A 26,159-nucleotide genomic window follows, 5' to 3' on the forward strand; every position below is an offset into this window, starting at 1 on the left:
ACGGTCGGCCTGTCGTCGTGAGAACGTCACAGGTAACGCGAAGGGGCTGCTGATGGGTCCGGTCTATTAGCAGCCGTGAGGCGTGGTATACAATGGCAGCGACAGTCAGCTCCAGGCCTTCATTTTGGACGCCTGGTGGACTCGTGATAGACGGCGGTCTATGGGGAGTGTGCAGAGTATGCTTGCGGCCTTCCCGTTCTGCTCCTCTCGTGCACGGCTGTACAGCTCCGGCTTGTACAGGGCCTCTACACGCTGAGGACGATAGGAGTGTACGCGCATACTCTGTAGCCTTCCCATTTTGGCCGGCTATTACATAGGGAGGAGGATTAACACCTCGCTGGTGACACTGTCTGTATAGCCCGAAAGGACAGATGCGCGTGTCGGTCTATCAAGAGGCAGAGGCAAGCTGCGAGATAGGCTTATGGAGCAAATCAGGGGTAGGCAGGCGGGAGAAGGTTTATCGTGAGCTGGACACCGTAGAAGCGCTCTGCGTGGAAAACTGTGGCAAGGAAGCTAGGCAGGTAGCTTCGCGTCCACTTGCTGTATATCTAGCTAGCTAGTTATATCTATTCCTGGTTAGGAAGACGCATCACGATGGCTTATTCCGTGGTGGACTTGATAGATCTACCACGTGTCCCCAATAGCTATACAACAACGAGAAGAGCGCTCAGCGCTATATACCGCAGAGGACGGGGTTTTCATCCGAACGCTGCATGGCAGCAAACGGTTTCTCCTTGTAAACTAGCCTAGATAGAACAGCTGCATGGACCCTAACGGGAGCTACACCAGCGTAATAGAATTTAATAATAATAACCTTAGTAACTTATAACTTTATCTATAGTAACTCGGGTACTATATTACTTTATAGCTTAGGTATACTAGTTTAGGGTTTAGATTACGGTTTAATTATCTAGAACACCTTATTTATCTCTAATAAATAGTTAATCTCTATCTTTTTAGGTTCTATATTATAGTAGTTACCTATAGAATTGCTATTATACTCTTTATTTATTATTACAGCAATTATATATACTTCTTTCTGCTATATTAGGTAGTATTCTATTACTTACTTATCTAACTAGTATATAAAGCAGTTATTATTATAGCACGCTGTCTATAATATAGAGTTATAGCGGTCTCCGCTTATTTTTATTATAACTGCTGCTATTTATTTATTCTTAGGGCACTTATTTACAAAGTAGCTAATTTCTCTATATAATAGGCACGCTCCTTTATAGCGTTTTTTTTACCTTTTTTTATTAGTTATTAGTTTTCCTTTAGGGTTATTATATTGTTTTATAATATTAATCTCTATATAATCTCTATAGTTGCGGTTATTTACTTTTAGTTTTAGCCTTACTAGCTAGGCGTAGGAATAAAGTCCCTTTTTATCTACTTATTCTAGTTGTTATTTATACTGTTAACTGTTAATTTATATAGCTATTTCTTTAAGTTTATAGAGTATTAGCGGCCTCTTACTCTATATAATTTTATTTTTAATATTTTTCTTAAAACCTCTATAGTATTATACTTTTAGAGCCTTATCTTCCTATAATAACTTTAATATAATCTATATAAACTTAGAAGTATAATAGCTAGTTAAGCTACGTTGCTTTAAAATAGCAATTTATTATTCTACTGTTTATTCTTTATTAGTGTCTCTAAAGGTTATTTAGAGTGCCGCTTTAAAGTTTATATAGTTGTTAAATATAGTATTTATTTCTAGTTTCCGCTTATTTATATTAGTATTGCTAAGCTAGTCTATAAGTATTAGGTTAAACTAGTTAAACGCTTCTTTTTTTAAGAAGGTTGCTGCTATACAAACTTTATTAGATTTAAATATAAGGTTGTTCTAGTTTATATATAGATATAGTCTTATTTATATAAAAAAACACTTATAAAGCTCCTCTATTACTAGTAAACTCTTTAGGTTTATTTATTTTATACCCCCTGCTGCCGGCTACTTAGTTAGTAGTAAGCTTTTTTTAGACAACTTAGAAATTCCCCTATAGGGCCTTAATCTTTTTATCCTTTATATAGTTCTATACTTTAAGTTATTATACTTATATAAGTAGAGCCTATAGCTATATTACTATATTAGTTGCTATTATAGTTAGGCCTGCTATAATACTTCCTAAAAGGGTCTATAGTAGTGCTATCTTAATTAATTATTATATATAATTCCTATTATAATAGTGCTATAAGCAGGAGTTTAAGAGCTTAGAAGGAAGCTTTAATTAGATGCTAAATATATTACTACGTAGGGAATTAAGACGTTATATAAGGAATAGGAAATCGAGAGCGCCGGTAAAAAAGATATGCCGGCAGAATATACGTATAGTATAAGCTCGCGAGCTCTATATAAGATTAGGTAACGACGCTATATAATCTAGTCTATAACCTAGACTATAACCTAGACTAGGTTATATAATCTAGGCTATATTCTAGGATATAATCTAAACTAGGAGCTAGACTAGATATATAATCGGCGAATTATAGTAGGTAAAGTATTATAAGTAGTTACTATAATAGTACCCCTCTTCTAAACCTAAGTTTTTTAGGCGTTAAAGTTGTATTATATAGCCCTAGGGTAGTTAGCAGAAGCCTTCTGCGCAGGGCCCTTATAATTATATAATTATATATTAGGTAGCTCGGGTATATTAGAGTGCCGGCGATAATAATTAGCGGCAGCTATTATATCTTTAAGCTCTAAAGCAGGCTCCTAGAATAACTTATTATAGCCAGTCTATTTAATAAGGTATTTATATTGCTTCCGGTATTAGTTAAAGCAGAGGTCTTTAATATAGTTAATATAGTACTCCGGTTTACTATTAACCTTAATAGGTTTAGAAGGAGAGTTTTTTTTAGCTAGAAAGGTAATCTAAGAACAGGGCGGCAGGCTGTAGAAGGGAGATATAGAAGATAGGGTAGATCTTTATTATATTAGGCAGGCCTAATTAATAGGTGTATAGTAAAACCACTTATATAATTAGAAACTTTCTAAGGTTTTTCTAGTTAAGCTTTTTAGACTTTTATTTTATACAGATATTTTAGGCGTCTAGCCAGACTTTATTACTAACGCGGTAGAACGGTGTACTAGTACGCTAACGGTTAGCAAACTCTTTCTATATTACTTGTGCCTAAGTTATCTCTTTATAGATAAATTATTTAATATTAGTTATTTTATTAATTATCTAGTTAGCTTTATAGGCTTACAGTATTTAATAAAAAGGGCGCTATATTCCTATAGAGGGTTTAAAGCCTATTTAAGGGTTCTATCCTATAATAGTAATAAATAGTATTACTGTAGTTAATTTAGATCTTATATTATTTACTTTAAATTAAGCTAATAGTAGCTAGGTTACCTAGTTATCTTACTAGTAATTTATATAGGCCCGGAGGACTTATTCTAGTATAGAATTTACCTTCTCTATCTAGCTATCCGTTTTAGGGTAGAAGGCTAATAATAGTTAGGTTTTAATTTATAGTTGTCTATATAGTTTATCCTAAAATACGGAAATAAACTATAATTCTTAGTTAGAAACGCATATATTAGGAAGGCTGTAGTACACCTAAATATACCGGTAGAATAGGTTAGCAGTAGCTTAAGCTGTAATTATTTTATAAGAAATAATATATTAATACTTGCTTAGATAATCTACTATAACTATAATATTAGTGCAGCCTTTAGATTTAGGTAGATCTATAATAAAATTAACTAAAACATCTCGCTAGCAGTATAGTAGAACCGGTAGTAGCTTTAGAAAGCTATTATACTTTTCTTTTAAAGCCTTTATATAGTAATAGGTATAATAACAGGCTATATATTAGCGGATTATCTTAAATATCCAGGGCTAGTAGTATTCTCTCTAGAGGATTTTAAAGGTCTTTCTGCGCTCTAGATAGCCGCCTATAGGTGAATTATATATATACTAAAAAAGCTTAATTTTTAGTTTATTATAGTTAGGAATTATAAGGTAATTATAGTAAAATAGTTTATTATTACAGACTTTATATTTGCTTAAGGTAATTTTCTTTAAATATTAGGTTCTAGATTATATTAGCTCTAGGACTTCTTATATAAATTTATTATTTAGGTACTCTTCCTTAATAATTTCTTAAATTATACGATTAGTTTTTATAAGGTTTAACTCGGTAAATAACTTAGGGCGTAATAAGTATTACGGCTTAAACGGTAAAGCTTACTGCACAGCGTAACACGTAATATTAGGACCCGGCGAGAGGCCTTATTATAAGGGCCTATGTAAGCCTTAGCAGGAGTATACCTACTAACCGCCGCCCTGCCTTCTTATAGCTTCTTAAGCTACGTTTTATTATTTAACCCGCCTACCTGCTGTATATTATAGAACACGTAGTAAATTTAGTTATTACTTCTACCTACCTGCCCGAGCTAGCTAGGGCAATTCTACCGCCCGAGACCGTAATATTATATAGCTCCTTACCCACCTAGCTATCTACCTGCACCGCCGACCTAATATCCTACCTTTTCCCCCTAGTTCTACCGGACAGCAAATCCGCGTTCGCCGCCTATATTACTAACCACGTATATAAATAGTACGAGTACTACCGCTAAATATATAAATATATTAATACCGCCCAGGAAAACCTTACTAAAAACCACTAAGCCGTACTCTGTATATAAGCCCTGGAATTAGAAATTAAGGAATATAAATAATAAAGCAACTAACTAAAGGTATAATTATAAGCTGTCCGTAAATACTAAAAGAAAGAAATAAAAGAGCTTATAAATAAACTAGCTTTAGCCCTTACTAAGAGATAGAAAGCAATTAATATAGCTATACCTACTGTCCGCACCGCCCTATAAACCCTAATACTGCAAGTACTAACTAAAAAAAATACAGCTAATATAGTATAAACGCCTCCGTCTACTTCTAATATATCTACTACCCCTACCCGGCTTTCTAAGAAATAACTTAACCCTAATAAGTTTATAGGTAACTAAAAGAACCTCTGCCGCTTCCTTTTTTAAATCTATAAGAAAATAACTGTTAACTAAAACCGCTTTCCTAACCCCTAAAGCTTAATATCCTATATAAATAGTTATTTAAGTGGAAACCTATACGCCTAAGTTCTGCTGTATATTATAAAAGGAAACTGTTAACTACCCGATTTTAAAGCTATTTTAGAACTTTTAAAATAAGTATATAAAAACCCTAACTAAGTCCGTAACTCCTGCACTAAACTATTCCGCCTCCGCTAAAATAATAAAGAATTTAGTATTTTTCTTACTAAATTCTAACGCCTAGCTTTAGAAGGAAAGCTTTTTAAAAAAGCTTTACTAACCCTTTTAGAAAAAGCTATTAACTATAAACTAAAAGGAATACTACTCTACTATAAACCCCCTAGTAGAAAATACTATATATTTATAAAGTTCCTTTAAAACCTAAATAACCGCCGCAAATAATATAAAGTATCTACTACTGCAACCCCGAAAATATACGCTAATATAAATTAAACCTATTAGGAAACACCCGTTTCTATAGGAATATAAACTGCTATACCCTAGTTATTACTAAGAGCGTCCGGCGCTATAAAAATTATAGAAGTCTCCGGAGACCTAATAAATCTTTTAAAAGGTCGCTTAACTTAATATAAAAAGAAGGAATATTACTATTATAGATCTAAGAAATACTTTATCTATAACTGCCCTTAGCCTAATAAACGCTCTATCCGCTCCTGCTCTATTTATAAAAACGCGTTTTTCTAGAGCCCCTTACCGCCCTCTACTAAATATAGAACCTAAATACTACTAAAACCCGCTTCTCCCCTATTTTCTACTTTAATAAAAGGATTAAGCCTAATATAGGTTATAGCCAGGCTTATATACTGCGCACTATATAAGTATCCGCTGCTGCTATCTAAGGGATAACTATTAAAAAGGAACAGGTTATAAGAGCTAACCTGTTAATTATACCTGCACGTTTAGAATACTAGGGCCAGAGTATTCTAGTATATAGTATAATTAATAGTAGCTGTAAAGGGAAAGTACTAGTTAATAAAGACTAGGTAAAGTATTACTATATTCTAATAATTCCGCTTAAGTACCCTTTTTACCTAGAACTAGCCGATAGAGGTAATTCCGAAGCGGGTAAAGTAACCTATACTGTTTAGGTTTAATTATAAATAAATAAATATTTAGAGACCGTTTAAATAGGAGTAACTAAACTAAGTTATTACCTAATTATTCTAGGAATCCTGTGGCTACGCCTGTATAATCCTATACTAGACTAGTCCTGTAATATACTATAGTTTATAAGCTAGTACTATTATAAATACTATAATATACTGTAAAAAGCAACGCGTGTATAAGGAATTGCTAATATTCTAAAAAAAAACCGCCTAGAGTACCTGCTGCCTGCACTAAAAAACCTAGAAAAGAAGAATATAGCACCCGTTTCCTTACACGTATATAGCGCCTACCTATAAAGAGGATATAAACTCTTTTCTATATTACTAGATAATATTAACTATATTCTATCTAAAAAAAAGGGCTTTAACCTAAACCGCCTGCCTAAAAAACTATAAAAGTTTACTAATATTTTTTCGCCTAAAAATGCTAACTACCTGCTACTGCACCGCCTATATAACTATAAAATTAAGTTAGAAAAAGGAAAAACACCCTTTTTTAAACCCTTATACCTAATATTCTATAATAAGCTAATAGCTCTAAAAGAATAGGTAGCAGATAATCTAAAAAAAGGATTTATCCGCCCTAGCTCTTCGCCTACTGCGTTACCTGTATTATTTATAAAAAAGCCTAGAAAAGGCCTCCGCTTCTATATTAACTACCGAGCGCTAAATACTATAATAGTTAAGAACCGCTACCTGCTACTATTAATAAAGAAAACCTTAAGTAACCTAAAAAGGATAAAGTACTTTATAAAGATTAATATTATATCTGCCTTTAATAACCTATATATAAAAAAGGGTTAAAAATAGCTTACTATATTCCAAACCCGACTAGAACTGTTTAAAACCTTAGTAATACTATTTAGGCTTACTAGAGCCCCTGTAACGTTCTAATAATTTATAAATAATACTCTGCAAGAGCATTTTAATATTTTCTATACTGCTTACCTAGATAATATTCTAATTTATAGCCGGAACCGAACTAAACACCTAGAGTATATCTATACTATACTAAAACTACTATAAAAAGCAGGACTCTATATAAAAATTAAGAAATATAAGTTTTTTACTAAAAAAACAATATTTCTAGGCATTATTATAGGAGCTAACGGCCTATAAATAGACCTAGAGAAAATTAAAGCCGTAATAAACTAGAAGATACTAACTTGCCTAACTAATATATAAGCTTTTATAGGATTTAGAAACTTCTACCGCCGATTTATTAAAGACTTCTTAAAAATTATTACTCCGCTAGTACGCCTAATAAAAAAGGGTATTACTTTTATATAGAATACTACCTGTTAGAAAGCTTTTACTAAATTAAAAAAAGCCTTTACCTCTGCACCTATTTTAGTACTATTTAACTAGAATAAGCCTATTATTATAAAAACGGATATATCTAATTATATTTTAGCTAGCGTCTTATTATAGTACAAAGACGACAGAATCCTGCGCCCTGTTGTATTTTTCTTAAAAAAGCACTTAGTTATAGAATATAACTATAAGATATATAATAAGGAACTGCTTACTATTATTTAATACTTTAAAGAATAGAAACTAGAGCTTAAAAGCGCTGCCTTACCTATTAAAGTTATTACTAACTACTATAATCTAAAGTACTTTATAATAATAAAACTACTAAACCGCCGCCAGGCCTGCTGGTCTAAATTCCTGTCCTATTTTAACTTTAAAATCACGTATTAACCCGGAAAACTTAAGGTAAAGCCTAATTCTCTAACTAGAAGGTTAGAGAACCTGCCTAAAAAAGGGGATAAATATCTCTGCTACTAGAGCCAGATAATTCTAAAGAGATTAAACTTTAAAAATAAAATAGAAAAGAAAACTATAAGGAAAATAACCTTTAAAAATAAAGCTAAAATAATAGCTCTAGCACCTATAAAAACCTAGTAAAAAGGCTTATTACTAACTTTTCTAGACAACACCCTATAAGATAAATAAAAGACTAAGGGAAATATAGAACTACCCTCTATAATTGCCGCCCTGCTAAGAATAGTATATAAAAAAGACCCTATTCTGCTATTAGTTCTAAAAGCCTTAAAAAAAGGACACTGCTATTATATAAAGCTTATATTAGCTAAATACTAAAAAAAAGGTAGATACCTATACTATTAGAACTGCCTATATATACCTAACTATAATAAACTAAAGGTAGAACTTCTGCGCATATACTATAGGAACGCTATTACTAGCTACCCTAGAAAATCTAAAATATATAGCCTAATAGCCTGCAGTTACTACTAGCCCGGAATACTACTTTATATAGACTATTAGGTTAGGAACTGCTAAATATATAAAAGAACTACTTTATTATAAAAAGCCTATTAGGGTATTCTAAAGCCGCTGCCTATTTCTAAAAAAGCCTAGCGTAATATATTAATAGATTTTATTACGCACCTGCTATATAGCGGAAAGTATAATATAATCCTTATTATAGTAGACCGCCTAACTAAAATAAAATACTTTCTTACCTATAAAGGGACCTGCAACGCGGAAGATATTATAAAACTTTTCCTAAAAAATATTTAGAAACTATACAGCCTGCCTGCCTCTATTATATTTAACTAAAGGCCCTAGTTTATAGCTAAATTCTAGAGATACCTAACTAGCCGCCTAAGAATTAACTGCCTACTATTAACTATATACTACCTCGAAACTAATAGCTAGACTAAGAGAGCTAATACTATCCTAGAATAGTACTTACGGGCATATATATCCTATTTATAGGATAACTAGGCTAAATAGCTGCTTTTAGCTAAACTGTTAATTAATACTATAAATTCTAAAAGCACTTATATCTCCCCCTTTTTTATAAACTACGGCTTCTACCTATATCTAGGTTTTAAGCCGGTTAAACTGTTAACCCGCCCGCCTGCTAGAAATACTAAGCGCTTTGCTAAGTATATAGAAGAGATTCTGGAATATCTAAAGTCTAAACTTACTGCCTTCTATACCTAATATAAGGATAATATAAACTATAACTGTTGCCCTGCTTATAACTATTAAGTTAACAACTTAGTATAGTTAAATGCTAAGAATATTAAAACCCTCCGCCCCTAGAAGAAGCTAGATTGGAAGAATCTTAGACCGTTCCGCATAGAGAAGGTCGTCAGCCCTTACGTATACTGCCTAACCTTACCGGAGAGCATGCGCAACCACAACATCTTCCACGTTAGTTTACTAAGACCTGCCGCGAATGATCCGCTGCCCGGCCAGCGTCAAGAACCACCGCCGCCAGTTGAAGTCGAAGGCTTGGAGGAGTGGGAAGTCGAGGAAGTTGTCGACTCTCGATGGGAGCGTCGCGGTTGTGGCCGCCCCCGCCTGAAGTACACGGTGAAGTGGACCGGATACAACGAAGTCACAGAAGAGCCCGCTGACTATCTGGAACATGCCGAGGAAGCTATCCGGTCGTTCCACCGCCGTTACCCTGAAAAGCCCGGTCCTTAGGCCTCAACGGAGTTCGGCCGTAAGGAGGGGAGTACTGTCACGGCTTGAACGGTGAAGCTTGCTGCACAGCGTAACACGTGATGTTAGGACCCGGCGAGAGGCCTTGTTGCAAGGGCCTATGCGAGCCTTGGCAGGAGTATACCTGCCGACCGCCGCCCTGCCTCCTTGTAGCTCCTTGAGCTACGTCTTGTTATTCAACCCGCCTGCCTGCCGTGCATTATAGAACACGTAGTGAATTCAGTTATTACTTCTACCTACCTGCCCGAGCTAGCTAGGGCAATCCTGCCGCCCGAGACCGTGACACAACCTGGCCGGCACCGCGCTTATCTAGCAGCTTATTGGCCATATCTTGTACAGCGCTTAACCGCGGTGCAAATCCTCTTGAATCCAGGTCAATTATATGTTGAATAATAACTGATTCCTCTAGCTTTGTAAGCTTCTTTGAATTGGGCTCGCAATCGCGTCGGGAGGTTGTTCCGGCGCGTCGTCGTTGAAGCGTGCTTCTAGGGACTTCGAAGGTTGTTGCAGCTTGTCGCTCGCTTTGAATTTGGTTCTTATTGATTGCTGAGATAGCTAGGCATATTAGGCCTTCGCTTTGGACTAGTTGCGCGTTGTGTTGTTGAGGCATGATAGTTAAAAGTCAACAGAGCGCGTTTTGGTGATGGGGTGGCCCGCTCGCTTGGGTGGCCCGCTCGCTTGTGGAGTACGTTACCTTACTTAAAATATAACACGCCGGTCACTATGTTCACACGCTGCGACTTAGCGCCAATACTCGAGTTGCAGCACTACAACCTAGGATCAACAACTTATATGCCAGTAACGTATCAGGATAGCATGCTAATACAGGAGGAAGTAACAGGTAGTGCAACAGCAGTGCTGCAGCACGGTATTAGTACTGCATTAAGTAATAGGATGTCACCAGCAACGTATCAAGAGAGCTGCCACGTTAAGCTCCCGGGGGTGGCCCCCCTTCCTTCTCCTAGTATATAAACAACGAGCTAGACACCTATAGAAATCAGAGTTCAGAGCCAATTTCAACCTGAGTCCAATGGTGTACCTCAGCTCTTCCATCGTTCGATTTGGGAACAAACCCAACACCCTGGAGATCTGTCCGAACCTTATTACTTCTGTCTTCCCCTAGGCACATGCCGTAGCAACTGCTTCACTCATAACCTGAGCCCGCTCTTCTCGTAAATGCATTACTAAATCACTGACCACCTGGCAAGAGCGTGCTCAACATCCTGCCAAGTCTGCTAATCACTGCCATACTCTTAGGAAAGTTACTTGCGCAAGCTCAGCAAAGAGAGAACTACAAAAGAAGGATATAAGATAGGAATCTGAGTGCGTCACTTAACGAAGCATGCTGGCAATATTAAAGAGGTTGTGTGCTGCTTCCATCAGTCTCTGATGAAGTCACGTGCTGCTGGTCCTTGGCGCTAGATAGCAGTCTCTGGTCGCCTGTTTGGACGAGGGGCCAAACCAAGGAGCGAGAATCCGCCGCTAAAGCCACAATCCATACCCGAGCTTACTCCGCAGGAACACCTCACGACGGTGCGGCGTCGTCGCAGGGCAGCAGAGCAGAGTCGCAGAAAGCTCCACCTCTTCTTTGCTTTGTAGAAATGGTTCGCCAGGAAAGTGGTATTACTGAGCTACTTGCTACGCGCAATTTTTCGGCCAACGGATGCAAATGACACTGTGCTGCGCGGTCAATCAATATAACTAGACTTAATTTGGTGTCAGGTGGAACTAAATGCTAAAGGTTCTACTCTGAGACTTACCTTATGGAGGGTATTTTGAATTAAGAGGCTGTCTTCTCAAACAACATTTAAGAACGATGTTGTGATTTACGGCACATAACGTCTTAGCATACACAGTGTATTGAAGCCTTCGTTTTGGGTAGTTAGGGATACTTCAGCTACGATGTTTAAAGAGGTGGTTTCTATTGGTCAAGTGCGCATTTAACCGCAGTATTGGGAACACTAATCTTTATGAAAGCGCATGCAAAACCGTCCGGAGTGTCCGCCTAAAATCACTGCTTTTCATAGTCCCAGGTTAGTCAGATAAGCTGCAGTCGCTCAAAGCGGGGCTGACCAATGGTAAGCTTGCGTGTTGGAAGACGCGGCTCTACAAAAACATGTAAGCCATCGCGGTGTGCTAATACACGAGAATTAATGATTGGAAAATCTTTCTCGTACCTGCAAGCCCGAGTGTTGATGCATGCATGATTAAGGCAAGCATACGCGCATCCCACGTGATGTTACGAACAACCGCGAAAGGCTCTGTACAGAACAGAGGGCCTCGGGGGCAAGGTGCAGGAACCAAGTTACCAAGACCCATGACAGGACACACGTGACCAGGGGTCACGTGGGTGATCTTACTGATCTCGCTTGGCAAGGACAGAGTAGAGAGATCAGGACCAAATTGTATGAAGGGCGGAAAGCTATAAGAGTCTGGAGGATTCCCTATTGTCTTTCTCTCCTTCGTACTCAATCTTGTTTATGTATCTAGCATACTGAACTTAACGGCAATCTTACGACTCAAGTTTTTTGACTATCTTTACACACTTCCAATACTACTGAAGCCAGCTCCCTTCCAACGTTCTACTTATTCACACTCGAACCTCGCGTCACGTGCTAGTCCGTGACGAAGTATACCAGCAGGTGAGTAGAAACCTAACCGTCCGGACTATCCCCTCGAAGACCCTTGGTGTGATCTTTAGGTGAATGGGCAGTTCATAACACGTGGTTCCTCGGCGACCTCAGCTTATCCGCCCCCACTAACATCCGCCTGCATTGTAGTAGAGGCGCTGAGGGAAATAAGACGGCCGCGACTCTTGCTTCACGACTCTCTAGAGGCTAAAACCGTGCGATATTAGCCGCATAGACAATACGAGATTCAACTATGTCTAAGGAAGAGATGTTGGCTGTTGTCTTCGGGGTCTTGACCTTGCTCGTTACCGGCGCAGGGATAAGGTTCAAGCACTCAATATGCGGCTGCTTTATCGCCATCGTTCGGAGAAGGCATTGAATTCGGGGTAAGCAGTCCTAATTTTCTATTCCATGACACATCCATTCAATTTCTGTCCCCAGGTCTGTTCTGCAAGATGAAAGATAATGTATCAAGGGCTGCACAAGACTGACCAATCGCAGGCGACCGGGACCTTGAAGCGTCACGGCCCCCAAGCAATTTGGTACGCACCGAGTACCTGGACTACTTTCATCGCCCTGCCATACCGTCGCCGTTTGATCTCAGTCGCACAGAACAGCTAGAATAGCAGCAGGAAAGAGACCGAGAGGAGCCAACGTCATGATACACGCGTTTTCAGGGGATGCGTTCCGCCTTCGAATATGGAGGGTGCGGGGGGTTTAATATCACCGCTGGATGAAAGTCGTCAATGTTTTGAGAAATCCATGCTATTCTTGATGCATTGTGTGGGCGTGATTCTACTGGTGTATCTTGGAGAGGATGAAGGAGGAGAAGTTAGGCGAGGCTGAGGTTGATGTTGGGACGCCAAGATTTCAGGGGCTAGCCCCGGTTCGATATTCTACTAGCGCAATAGAGTACAAGGGGCGCGGCCAAGTGCATATTCCGGACACCAGCTAACGTACGCGAGGCGACGAACATCAAAACCACCAGTTTTTGGTACATTGGAGGAGCTATACCACAACAACTACAACCATCGATTACGATCCAGGTGGGTAGATGTATCTGTCTGTGTATCTTAGTGATAATTATCGAAGAAAAAAAATTTATTAACCGATACTGGGTGGTGCGAAGCAACTTTTAAGATTTGGGTGAGATGCTTACGTAACCGGAATATGCACTTCGCCGCGCCCCTTGTAACTTCGATTCCTTTGCGCCTCTGCTGCCTCAGCCTCTTGCACTCAGCATCAACCATCAAGACTTCGGAACAAGATATAAGCAGCTTTTTAGGCTCCGCAGCCACCGCCAAAATCATTGGAGCGTGTTTCTCTAGACCCGCGCAAAACCTGAAGTTCCAACAACGCAACTCCGTACTCATACGCGCGGCTAGATACCTTGCTATGCACCCCTTCCCTATTTGTTTGCCTTAGCTCCGGCCTGGCGACTGTCTTAAAGAATGGTTGTATCGGTGTATGACTTGTCGAAGGCGACCTCATTGTGCAGGAGCAGTGAAACCCGAGTGGAAAGTTTCTTTGCTATTTTTGACACTTCGGGCTGTCTACTAAGCTGCAACGCACTCAGAGAGCTCCAGTCTGCACTTTCAATCCAGCCGGCACTTGGAAATTCAGGGGATTACAAGAAGAAGAAAGCGATCAGGCGGTCTTACAAGGAGGCTCTCCAGCGATATTTCTCCTTAGCCGAACTAGCGGACTCGATTAAGAGCGGCTGTCGCTCTTGCAACGTGCTACGGCAGATACTTGAGCAAGTTTCCCTGATTGGCCCTCACGACCAGCACAATGCCGATACCTCGTTCTACCACTTGTCTTCCGTATTCGTTTTGAGCAAGCGAATGGCAAACAATGATACCGCCGGTATACAGCACATACAGCTGTTCTCCCCTCGAAGTAGGTTCCCCGATTCGAACGTCTGTGTTGTTTCCGTTAATTGATGGTAGATTTTGGGCTACAAATTGAGCATATGCGTATTTCAGAATTTTTATCTGGAACCACAAACTCGGATGTGTCAATGGGCCGGCTTCGGAAATGGCTAGAGGTATGCGACGCGACTCACGAAACCTGCAATAACAATAACGCAAGCCGCCTTCCTTCTCGTCTTATAGACGTGACACAGATTCCGAGAGGGAGCATTTCGGGAGTTAAACTCATTCGCACCATGCCCGGACAGTCTGGAAAGTATGTTTGCCTGAGTCACTGCTGGGGGAAAACACCCATCACGTGCTGCACAACAATCGATACTGTCGGAAAAGCTATGGATTTCCTCGATTATGGCGCACTCCCGAGGAATTTCCAAGACGCTATTACTATAACGAGGAGACTAGATATACAATACATCTGGATTGATTCTGTCTGTATTATTCAGGACGACAAGTATGACTGGGAAGTTGAGTCCGCGAAGATGGCGGATATCTACCGATACTCCTACCTGACTATTGCTGCAGCCTCCTCCGCGGATTCTACTGGTGGATGTTTTTCGAGTACGAATGCGGACATTTGCATGTCTCTTGATGACAACACTGGACGATTACTGTTGGTTGGTGCGCGCATGTGCGATGCTATGGGCACTGTGAATGACGAAGCAGAGGTCAAGAAACGATTCCCGTTATTTCAAAGAGGCTGGGTCTTGCAGGAGCGTCTAATGTCGAGACGCATTCTCTACTGCAACTACGGAGAGCTGGCCTTTGAATGCCTGGAGTCTAAGACGTGTGAATGTGGAAACTCGTCTCTCTCTCCACACGTAATAAACGGAATGGGAAAACGAGAGGCCAACTTGAGACATCGGCTTCTAATGGCAAAAGTCTCCGTCCCCAGGGGCGATTTATCTCTAGAGTGGCGTTCCATGGTTTCAAGCTATACGCTTCTGCACCTCACCAAGGCGAACGACATACTCCCGGCCATTTCAGGATGTGCCAGGGTCATATCTGAATTGACCGGAGACGAGTACCTTGCGGGGATGTGGAAGAAATCCCTGTCCATCGAGCTCCTCTGGTACATCGAGACCAAGCGCAAGTTCTCACGGGCTGCTTGGACGGCTCCATCCTGGTCGTGGGCCTCAATATCCCCTGGCCAGGAAATCTTCTTTCTCAAACCAAACCTCAGCAGCCCGTGGAGGACAATGCTTGGCGAATCCATACAGACCGTCGACTGCAAAACCGAGGGAGGTAACGACCTCGGGCAACTCGTACCTGGAACGGGCCGTCTCACACTCAAATCGGCATTACTACCCTGTTTTGTTCGTCGCTTTTGCAACGAAAGCGCCACGGCAGCGCAGCCCTCCCATGACAGGCGCAGATTCGGCCTACATTATCGAGTCACGATCGCGAATCCTGCCGCTGCATGCGAAGTTCCAGTGCCCGCACTTGAATCACAAGACGGGCAGTTTGTGTTCTACCCCGACGTACGACTCGGGGATGAACTCTGGTTCGATCCGTTTCCTGCTTGCTCGATCTGCTCACTTGCTCGAATCTGGCTTCTGCATATCGCTCGCAAAGTGGATGGTGGTGAGTGCCGGGACATTTTTATGATGCTTAAGGAAATTGAGGCAAGTCCGAATACATATGGAAGATTTGGTGTGACGAAATTTGAAGGGCATACGGTTGGTCAGCGGGGTAGGTGGTTTAAGGAGGTGTGGGAAAAGCAGGCGATGCCAAAAAGGGACTTTTCGATCGTTTAGACCAACACATCTACCTAGGACGTGCTTGTAATAGATTACCAAGAGACGGATATACCACGCCCCTGGCTTCAACCTTCACTCTTACGCTCTCGACACCCCCAAAAGGCAGTCTAAGTTCCATTGCATTGAACTCTACTCCATATTTATAGTTTCCAACACCTGTCGCGGTACCACAGCCAGTGCCCAAAATGTGTTGGTACTAGAATCCCCTACATGCGACACCACCCAAACTTAACCAGCACCCACCCAACCCCCTCAACGCATCTCTGTTGCCCGCTTCATCCCCCTCGCTACCTCCACCCACCTCACAACTCCCAGCACTACCCCTACAAGTATCGCTACCACCCTCATCCCAGTCAGTTACATGTCTACCACCCCGTCCAACATAGAACCTCTAACCCTCCCCAGCTACCTCTCACTAGACCCGTTACACCCCGCCTCGGACCTTCTGTAGTTATCTTACGCCACCTCTGCAGGGCCCAAAATGCCTCCCTCAAAACTCCTCGCGGACTATCTAAATAAACGCATCCCAGGTCTGCACGCTTGTGATGTCGTCCTAGTAGTTATCGACCAAACATAGCTCGATCTGGAACCCAGACCCCGCTGGCCGCGATCTTCTCGCACGGTACAAGGGGGTCGCCTGAGCGGGCCAACCGCCCTCCCTGCAACTTTTGGTGGCGTTATAGTAATCATCTACGAAAAGAGTATGGATACGACTATAATGCCACCAAAAGTTGCAGGGGGGAGGGGGAGGGGGGGCGGTTGGCCCGCTCAGGCGACCCCCTTGTAGGTACCCGGCGCTAGAGGCGACAGGGTGATGTCGGTGCGTCGGTGTTCGTGCCTGGGTGGTATTACTTGCAGGGAAAGGGAATAAATAGACCACGTGATTACTCAAGGCAAAGAACAGTGGTGATAATTTACAGTGAACTGACGAATTAAAGGTATGTATAGGATTCCGCCTTCCTGCAACCCCATGCAACCGAGACAACAGAGACAGAGAGAGATGGTATCGATCTAGCCACATCATAACCCCACCCCCCCCCCCCCCCCCCCCCCCCCCCCCCCAAAAAAAAAAAAACTCTCCTTAGTCCCTCCACTCCACTTCACCTGAATTTAGACAGTCTGCACCGCCTTCTCCGGCGCCTCTGCCCCGGCCTCACTCTCACTCCCCGTCTTGCCCACCGGCACCGCATGCTCCTCGCCCGTCATACTCTCCCCGCCCAAGTCATACTCCCCCGCCAGCTTCTCCAGCGTGACGCGCTTCGTCTCCGGCGTCAGCAGCGTCGTGAAAATCCCTAAAAACATAAACAGCGAATAAATCTGCATAACATGATTCTGCCACGGATTCGCATTCGTCTTGGTCGCGCCCCTAGTCCTCAGCGGCGCAATCGCCGCCTGCGCGATAATACTCCCGATCTTGCCGCTCGCGGCGCTAATCCCGTGCGACGTGCTGCGGTAGCGCGTCGGGAAGCATTCGCCGGGCGTGATGAAGGTGGTGGCGTTGGGCCCCCAGTTGAAGAAGAGCTGGACCAGCACGTAGAGCGCGAGCATGGCGTGGTCCGAGAGGTGGTTGTACGCGAAGCCCCACACGATGAAGAGGATGGTGAGGATGCAGAAGCCGACGAGCTGGATGGGCTTGCGGCCGATGGTGTCGACGGTGGCGACGGTCAGCCAGTAGCCGGGGATCGCGCCGGCGCAGGTCAGGATGGCGTTGCCGGCAGCGAGGTTGTACAGGGTCTTGTACACGGTTTTGCCCTTGGCGTAGCCGATGGCGGTGAGGACGGTGGAGGAGTTGAGGCCGAGGCCCTGTGGGGGGGGGGGGGGTTAGTGTGATATGGGGGAGGAGGGGGAGGGGGTGGGGCTTACGTAGAAGGCGACGTCGAGCATAAACCATGAACCGGCGGTGCCGAGGAGGATCTTTCCGTTCTTCCACTTGCCGTAGAACTTGGCGAAGTCCCTCCAGCTGGCCTTGGGCACCTCGAGCGCACCGGCGACGGAGGCGCGGCGGGTAGTGGCTTGGGCGATCTCGTCGGGGTGGCCCTGGGATTTGCCGGACATGTAGGCCTTGACGTCCTCGTTGGCCTTCTCAACGTCGCGAGCGACGTCGAAGGTGTAGCGGGGGGTCTCGGGGATGGTGAGACGGTAGTAGAGGGCGATGGTGGCGGGGACGACGCCCAAACCTGGGGATTGTTAGGTTTACTAGGGAGGGGGAAATGGATGAGTGCGGACCGATGAGAGCACGCCACATCTTGTCAACCGCAAGAGCGCACACGGAGCCTGGGGAGCAAGTGGCGTAGGATGTGGCAGACTCGAGAGAGCCTTTGAAGCCGGCGACGAGGCACAGCATGACCAAGGCACCACCGAGCTGGCCGAAACCCTGCATAGCGAAGACGGATCCCATCATGGCACCGCGCCACTTGGTGGTCGCGAATTCGGAGGTGATGATGGAAGATAGGGGGTAGTCGCCACCAATTCCTTCGGAGGGTTAGCTGTGAAGACGAATTGGAGGTTGAAATGCTCACCCATGCCCATAAGAACTCGCCAGAAGATGATGGTGCCCACAATCGAAGCACCAGGACCGGAACCGCAGAGAGCCTGGGCGATAGTCGCGAAGATGATGAGGATCAGCTCGAGACCGTACATCTTCTTACGTCCAACAACATCAGCGAGCGCACCGAAGCCTAGCTGGCCGATGACGGTTCCGGCCGAAGTAGAGACCTTGATGGCGGTGTCCTGGGGCGTGAAGAGGACGCCCTTGTTGTCGTGCTTGTAGACAACCCCCAACATGATGGTCAGGAGCGAGACACAGAAGATGTCGTAGGAATCGGTGAAGAAACCCGTGCCGGCCACGAGACAGGCGCGGATATGGTACCAGCCAAAGGGCGCCTTGTCGATTTCGGCGAGAGCGAGACGACGGCGCTCATTGGGGTCCTCGACATCGACGAAGTCGTTGTGGAAGTTGTGGAAGGCAGAGTTGCCGCCGGCTGTCTTGGCTGCCATTGCTGCAGAAGCTGAAGGAGTTTGCTTCTGGGAGAGGGATTGTCGCGTGTGTGAGCTGCTGGAGCATCAGCCCCGGCGGGACACAGGCGCACTATATACAGCGTGCAGCGCGACCCCTTGGCGGCGAGAATCGCAACGGAGCAATGAGAGGCGCGTGTTCTGGGTCGTGGCCTGTCGTGCGGGCCCGCCGAGGGCAGGGCAGGGTGTCGATGGCATGCCGGAGGGTGCATCTGGGGGTTGGCGGCGTGCCGAGGCGCATTTGCTGCATCTCCAGTTCGGCGCTGGCTCGAAGCAGCAGGCAGTCAAGAAGGGCCATGTTGAGGTGTCGTTGCATTGGGCCAATCACAGCGCGCGAGGTGCCCACGTTTTGCGCTAACGAGACGAGGGCCCGGGATCGCTGCAGGGCTGGCCAGGGACCCTTCATTCTCTGCACCCCTCACTGGCTGCAGCCCCAAACCCACGAACGACCCCGTTGGAAGCCTCCAGGAATCTGCCCATGCCGTGGACGAGGCCGATTCCCAATGCGCAATTTGGCGGCCCTGGCGCTTCTGGTCAGCTTCTAGAAGGCCGCCTGGACGCAGCAGCCTCAATTCCTGGGAGCAGCAGCAAGCATCCCCCTTGGCCCCATCACTCAGGTGCCTTATCACAAAGCCGCCCAGACACGACGCTATCAGGACCCTCGGTCGCAAGTACGCATCTTGAGATGCCGCGGAATCGATTGACGAGCCCGGCTGCCCGGCTGTGGACCGGCTCTCTAGGCCGTCTTCGCGCTACAGAACTAACGGCGAAGCGCCAGATGGATAACACATCACGCCGTGCTCTTGGATGACCGTGGCGACCCAGGCTGCTGGATTGACATGCCCAGACGCGGCGCCGTCGTCTGCCCAGATGTGGATGTGGAGCCAGAGTCACTCGACAGCGACAGAATCCAAGCAGTCGCGCTGCAGCTCTCAACCACGCCCCCTGTCGTCAGCCGTTCCATCCGTGTTGGTGTGCCGTGCCCGCGTGCAGTGCTGGCAGACACGGGCGCTGTTTCGAATCCATCGCCGCGTCGTGGGGACGCCTCGTGTAGCCTTCGCACCACTCGGTGTCGCTTGTCGCCTTCTAGATATCGCGAAGAACGTTGAGACAAGCTCCCACAGCCGTTTTCCAAGGGGGCTAAGGCCGTGAACAGAGTGACAAGAGATGTCCAGCACCAGAGAGAGGCTTGTTGTGATGACAGCGGCCATGGCATCGTCACGGTCTGGGCAATGAGACTTCGTCCTTGGCCTGCAGCCTTATCCCACTACAGGGGAAGGTGGACAGAAGAAGAAACTCGCCTTCCAGAAGCCATCGCCAAGCCGCCAGCCCCATCCCGTCGCCCAGTAGTGTGCCTGTCTGTCAAAACGCAGCCTCAGAAATCTCAGAGTCGTACACGTGCTCATTTTAGCCAATCACCGCTCAGCAACAACATCGTGGTCAGCCAACACTTACTTTCTCTGACTACACAAAAGAATTTGTCTGGTGTGCAGCAAATTGCGAGCGATAAAAATTCTGTTATTGCCGCTCGCCGCCAGCGCAGGACTCGGGAAAGGGTCCCAGTACCTTTGAGACCTGTCCCACGTGACACGACCCGCGTACCGGATTCCCTTTATACCCACGCCGTGACCATCGGTTACTCGCATTAGGCTCTTTCTTTGCATGAGGGGTGTCTCTTTTGAGAACTTTGCTCGTTTGCCCACTCCCTGAACCAACCTTTTGATCCAAGCTTTTAGCACTCAATGCTGCCTTACTCAGCCTCAAATCTACTTTACGCTAGGAACTCGATAGCAATGCTTGACAAACATAAATCCAAAAATCCCTCGCTAATGCATAATCAGATGCTACCCACAAGGGTGGACAAATGACTGATAAAACGTTGGCAAATGTCACGTGCATTGATTAGTCAGCATCAACAACGATTCGTAGCCTTCTCGACTCCCTTTCCTCTTCCACAATCAACAACGCCCAGATCGGGGTCAGCTAACAAACAACGAAGGAATTTCGTCGAACAGTTGTGTAATGTCAACTCTCTGGTCTCGAGAACCCTCTCAAGCGTGTATGTATTCAGTGCTGTTGAGAGCATTGAAACATGCACAGTCTTTCTTTGGTTCTCAAGGTAGGTCTGCAAGCCATTGTCGTTGATATCGAACTTGTTATCAGGACGTAATGCCTGACTCTAGGCCTTAACTGGTCGTCGTACCTTCACAATGCCTACCATCGACCAGCACGACGTATCCAGTGAACATTGTCTACTCATGTTTCATTGTCGTAATTTACAGGTCAACATTGTCTATAGGTTGCCCCTTCATAGTGGGCTTACAATACGTGGATATATATTTCGGAGAATCTCCCTTTTTGGCTTTAGTCACGAGTTTTCTAGAATCGTGTTCTACTGCAACTGTTTTCAGAACCAGCAGACCACATTTTGGAAAATAACCCAGCCACACACGTCTTGGATCGCTCCGCACACATCCCTAGCTTTCCAATCACCACCATGTTCCCGAACATGCTTCTCAATCCTCGTCTAGGCACCGCTTTCGAAAAGATCTTCCCGAGCCAGCTTCTTCGATATGACGCTGGCAATGACGCTGGCGTATCCGAATTCGCATCTCTGGCCGCCATCTCGGTCCCCTCCGAGATTCCTGCAATCTTTAGCCCCCTTTACCGCCTTATTTCGGTCATGACCCTCCGCGCCTTCCGATTCGATATCCGGTCACCCATCTTGAAGATCTTTGTCTTCGCTGGTGTCGTCCAAGGCACTATCGTAGGCTGGTGCTACCTAAAACCCTTCTTCTTTAGCTGGTTCACATCCACGATCTCGATCCCACACACAAATGTGGCTCAGCGCCACGTCAAGTCATGGATGAAGCAAAACCTTCCGCTCTCGCACGATCGCCACGTCGAAGTTCTTAACGAAGACGATGATGAATATCTTGACGACCAGGAGGAAGATGAACATGGGTACGTTATAGCTGCCAAGATGAAAGACATGCGCGAGGTCTCCTACAAACTCCCGGCCTCTCGCTTCTTCTGGCAACGCCACCGTCTCTTCTACTACACGACTAGGTCCCACCAACCTATCCAAACGATCACCAGCTCTAGAGGCGAGGTCATTCAAGCGCCGAGCGGCGAACCAGAGTGCACGTTAGTTCTCATGACTCTTGGTCTCTCTCTAACACCTTTGCGGAGCTTCCTACATGAGTGCAAGAAGCAGCATGAAGCAAGCATCCGCAATACGACCATTTTTTATGACCGCGCGGAGATGTCTACGAGTTGGGGTGTTCCGCGCGAACGGCCCGGCCGTCCTCTATCCACCATCGACCTCGACGAGAAACTCAAAACCGCTCTCGTCGCCGATATCACCGAATATCTGCATCCACACCGCGCAAAATGGTACTCTGATCGTGGCATTCCGTATAGTAGAGGCTACCTGTTTCACGGTCAACCAGGTGTCGGAAAGACGTCAATGGCCAAAGGATTAGCCAGCTATTTCCACCTTCCGCTCTTCTCAACTAGCCTAAGCCGGAATATGAACGAGCATACCCTCGACACCCTATTCCGCCAACTTCCCAAACGCTGTATCATCCTCCTTGAAGACATCGATTCTGCTGGCATTCAGCGCGAGGAAATGAAGGAAGCGAACGCCGAACAACCAAATCCCTGGACACAGGCGGTGCAGACGAGTTCGCTATTCGCTGGACAAGCACATCAGCTAGGAAGGGCTGGTATCAGCCTTAGCTGTTTGCTGAACGTCATCGACGGACCGAATTCTGGAGAAGGCCGCGTGCTGATCATGACGACCAATACACCGGAATCGCTCGATCGTGCGCTCATCCGCCCTGGCCGCATCGACATGCAAGTCTTCTTCGGCCCTGTCTCCCGCAAGGTCACTGCGAGCATCTTCAAGCGCATGTACATGATCGAGACACCAGCCAACGGCGTAACCGTCAACGAACAGACAACGGAACTCGATGAGCAAGCCGAAGCCTTCTCATCACATATTCCAGAGCTAAAATTCACGCCAGCCGAAGTTCAGACCTTCCTAACCATGAACCGCACGCCGGAGCAAGCAATCGCTGCCGCGAAAGACTGGGCTGATAACCTCCTGGTCTCGAAGGAGAAGGGGCTGAACGTTATTACTGGTGAGACTGATACGCCTGGTCATGTATCGTTTGATGGATCTGAGACTGACGGGCCCGAAACTGATGATTCCAACACTGATGTCTCCGATAATGAAGAAACGCACAAGAATGAGGATAGCGAACCTGATATGCGTGCCCTCCTGAGCTCAGCGTTTCAACCATCGATGCTTGAACAGCGTGTCCCCCCGCCCGCTCCATCTTCGACATGCTCGGATGAAACCATGGTGGATGAGGAGTGGTAACGTCCATCACTGCAGGTCGAGAAACACTCCGCTCCGAGAAATATGAGGGGTACTTGAACTTCAAACAAATTAAGTTTTGTGCACACGTTGATCTCTGTCCTAATCCTATACACGTTACATGCTGTAGCCATTTCTGAACATCTAGGACTCCTTGCATCTAAAATTTACAGTTGCGTTGTCGCCTTCGCGCCTGATTTGCGGAGAGACTCTTTTCATGGTTGTAACCGGATTCTATCGCCACAGCACCACTATCAAGCTCCTATCACTTCTGCTACTCATATAATGGCCTTCTAAGCCTTAGAGCCTCACCACCATACTAGGAAGTCGTCGTCAGCCTTGTGGCGGCTATCGCACGCAAATTCATGCAAGGTCGCCACCCTGGTCGGTACTTCTAATTGAAATACTTACTAATTACAGCTAGTGCAAAACAACCCCGCAAGTCTGACATAAGTATTATAGTGTAATTTACATATGTCATCTAGCAAGCCAAGCTTATGGCTGTGAGCGTGTGGCTAATCGGCGTTTTAGTACCCCACCTTATGTATCCAGTTAGGCACTATTAGCCTGCACACATAATTTGCCACAGTATAAGAAGGTAATTTAGTTAGGGTCTCTGCTAGCTAGATTTATTATATAATCTTTTCCTAGATAAGTACTTAGAGTATAAAAGATATATAGCTAAATAGATTATCCGCTGCATATAAATATCCTAAGTATAACAGGGGAGGCTGAAATTAAGGCTTAGCTAAGTTGCCGCGTCTCTTAAGATAGTCCTGTAAACCTCCTACACCGCGTAAGGCCACTCTGTCTATATATTCGATATAATACAACCTAGTGCAATAATTGCCTTTAGAAACTGCAACTACGGCTTTTAGGCGGGTATTATTAATAGCCCTGTTTACTATTATCCACCGCCTAGTAGGTTAAACAACGGCCAATGCTTAACTGCGCTAACGGCTATCCCACACCAGAGTAAGTAGAAACCCCGCCGAGCCCTTCCTGCGCCGTCCCCTTTTACCGTAACCCGGACTTTGTTAATTGCAGAACACTGCTTAATTAGATATATAAAACGTGCTCCGCGCCGGCATTTTATATAGCGCTGGTGGGCCTGGGCGGTATAGAGTAAGCTAAAAGGATACTTAGGCCAGTGCTTGCACCTAATATAAGTATAGGAAGTTGCAGCTTACTATTAAGTACTGCTATTAAGCTATAGATTAATCGCCGGAGATATAGGTATTCTAGGTGCACGCCAGCAATACGGCCCGCATTAAATAAGGCTACTAAGATATTGCGGACTAAGTTAAGCTGGCTGGCTGTAAAGACCTATAAGCAGATGTGTTTAAGCTAGTCTATAACTGGCTCCGCAACAAGATAAACGGAAGGTGGCTGCTAGTCCTTAATAATACTAATAATACTGCTGCTTTCTCTCTACTAGTAAGTAATAGATAGAAAATATAAGTAAGCGGCGGAGATAGCACTCCCCTGTATTACTTCTTATTGTACCTGCCCTAGAGTAAGAACAGCTTAGTTCTAGTTACTAGTTAGATAAGGAGCGTGGCGTTGCAGCTAGTAGAGGAAAGAGATATTATACCTATCGAGCCTATAGATAATGCCGGCGCGCAAGCTTTTCTATAGAAGAAATTAGGAGAGAAAGTTAATAAAAACAGCACTACTAAGCTAGCAGACGCCCTTAAATTTATGCTACTCGCTCTTATACAGGCGGCGGCGTATATCTAATAATAAGTACTAAGGTATTTAGTGCAGCAGTACCTAAAGTAGTTCTATAAGAGTAATAGAAAGAAGATAAGCCTATTAGACTATAATAGAGGCTGTCTTTAGAAAGATAATAAGGCTAAGAACTCTATTCTTATAATATAGCAAATCTCGTTTAATTATATACTTAAGGTAAGGCGGTCGGCGGCAGACCTATTATTATTAATAAGCTTTTTTAACCGGCAGGGGATTCCCGAAACACTTATTCGCAATTAAGGTAGGACGGGGAATAGACACGGGGACGCAGACGCTATTAATATAGACAGCAAAACGAGTAACAGCAATAGTAATAATAGCGAGTCGGAAACTAGCATTAACAACGGATTTAAAGAGGATATTCTTACGCTAAGGAACTACTTATTTATTGCGCTTACTACTAATACAGCCACGTTTAATATGCACAGGCTTGTGCAGCTCGCCACGCAGAAGTGGCTGGAAGGGCAGAACTAGCTAGAAATGTGGAAGCAGCAGTATATTAACAATTTTTGCGCAGTATTTCCAACCGGGGAACATAAGAACTGGGCCTAATATCAGGCGCTCTTTCCGCATGCTAAGTTGGCGCTATTGCAGCCGCCTAAGTCCGAGGAATCTCTTAAACAGTAGGCTCTATTGTTGTATAACGCGGCCTGGTATACGTGGCAAAAAGGAAGTCTAAGTAATACTAAGAAACTGTTAATAAGGTTAATAAAGGTTCGGATAAAAGTGCTTAGTAAAGAGCACAAGGATATATTAAGCAGTATGGCAATAGTAGGGCTAGCAGTAAACCTTGCGGGGCGGTGGAAGAAGGCCAAAGAGCTGGACGTGCAAGTAATAGAGACAAGTTTAAGGGTGCTTAGGGTAGAGCATCTAGACACGCTGACCAGCATGGCCAACCTGGCGTCGACGTTTTGGAATTAAGGGCGGTGGAAGGAGGCCGAAGAGCTGGACGTGCAAGTGATAGAGATAAGAAAGAGGGTGCTTAGGGAGGAGCATCCAGACACGCTGACCAGCATGGCCAACCTGGCGTCGACGT

At 44.7% G+C, this 26,159-nt stretch overlaps 5 protein-coding genes across 5 annotated transcripts; 3 read left to right on the forward strand and 2 right to left on the reverse strand.

The window, feature by feature from the left end:
• The first annotated feature begins 10,384 nt into the window (after positions 1–10,384).
• Positions 10,385–10,729, forward strand: BDZ99DRAFT_36914 (uncharacterized protein). Its single transcript, XM_033714788.1, has one exon. The coding sequence runs from the start codon at positions 10,447–10,449 to the stop codon at positions 10,624–10,626; it is 180 nt and encodes a 59-aa protein (XP_033576780.1). The 5' UTR covers positions 10,385–10,446; the 3' UTR covers positions 10,627–10,729.
• A 3,410-nt stretch (positions 10,730–14,139) lies between these two features.
• On the forward strand, positions 14,140–16,106 carry BDZ99DRAFT_463563 (HET-domain-containing protein). Its single transcript, XM_033720108.1, has 2 exons — positions 14,140–14,183; positions 14,234–16,106. The coding sequence occupies exon 2, from the start codon at positions 14,452–14,454 to the stop codon at positions 15,967–15,969; it is 1,518 nt and encodes a 505-aa protein (XP_033576781.1). The 5' UTR covers positions 14,140–14,183; positions 14,234–14,451; the 3' UTR covers positions 15,970–16,106.
• Positions 16,107–17,059: 953 nt separating this feature from the next.
• On the reverse strand, positions 17,060–18,969 carry BDZ99DRAFT_418004 (inorganic phosphate transporter 1-6 /Pi cotransporter; the record flags this gene model as incomplete). Its single annotated transcript, XM_033716841.1, has 4 exons — positions 17,060–17,775; positions 17,836–18,149; positions 18,199–18,444; positions 18,492–18,969. 4 exons carry the CDS (start codon positions 18,967–18,969, stop codon positions 17,083–17,085), a joined length of 1,731 nt encoding a protein of 576 aa, XP_033576782.1. The 3' UTR covers positions 17,060–17,082.
• A 613-nt stretch (positions 18,970–19,582) lies between these two features.
• Positions 19,583–20,320, reverse strand: BDZ99DRAFT_36949 (uncharacterized protein). The gene has a single exon (XM_033714794.1). It carries the CDS (start codon positions 20,201–20,203, stop codon positions 19,778–19,780), a length of 426 nt encoding a protein of 141 aa, XP_033576783.1. The 5' UTR covers positions 20,204–20,320; the 3' UTR covers positions 19,583–19,777.
• A 1,815-nt stretch (positions 20,321–22,135) lies between these two features.
• Positions 22,136–23,470, forward strand: BDZ99DRAFT_418008 (P-loop containing nucleoside triphosphate hydrolase protein). The gene is made up of 2 exons (XM_033716842.1): positions 22,136–22,663; positions 22,703–23,470. Exons 1-2 carry the CDS (start codon positions 22,145–22,147, stop codon positions 23,372–23,374), a joined length of 1,191 nt encoding a protein of 396 aa, XP_033576784.1. The 5' UTR covers positions 22,136–22,144; the 3' UTR covers positions 23,375–23,470.
• Positions 23,471–26,159: the final 2,689 nt, after the last annotated feature.

This window comes from Mytilinidion resinicola, assembly GCF_010093595.1.
Source record: "Mytilinidion resinicola strain CBS 304.34 unplaced genomic scaffold BDZ99scaffold_10, whole genome shotgun sequence".
In the NCBI taxonomy this organism is placed as follows: Eukaryota; Fungi; Ascomycota; class Dothideomycetes; order Mytilinidiales; family Mytilinidiaceae; genus Mytilinidion; species Mytilinidion resinicola.

Coding starts and splice junctions, on each gene's coding strand:
- BDZ99DRAFT_36914 (XM_033714788.1), top strand. CDS start 10,447: ATGCCAGTAACGTATCAGGATAGCATGCTAATACAGGAGGAAGTAACA.
- BDZ99DRAFT_418008 (XM_033716842.1), top strand. CDS start 22,145: ATGACTCTTGGTCTCTCTCTAACACCTTTGCGGAGCTTCCTACATGAG. Junction 22,664..22,702: donor CAAATCCCTGGACACAGGCG/GTGCAGACGAGT, acceptor CAAGCACATCAG/CTAGGAAGGGCTGGTATCAG.
- BDZ99DRAFT_36949 (XM_033714794.1), bottom strand. CDS start 20,203: ATGCCATGGCCGCTGTCATCACAACAAGCCTCTCTCTGGTGCTGGACA.
- BDZ99DRAFT_463563 (XM_033720108.1), top strand. CDS start 14,452: ATGCCCGGACAGTCTGGAAAGTATGTTTGCCTGAGTCACTGCTGGGGG.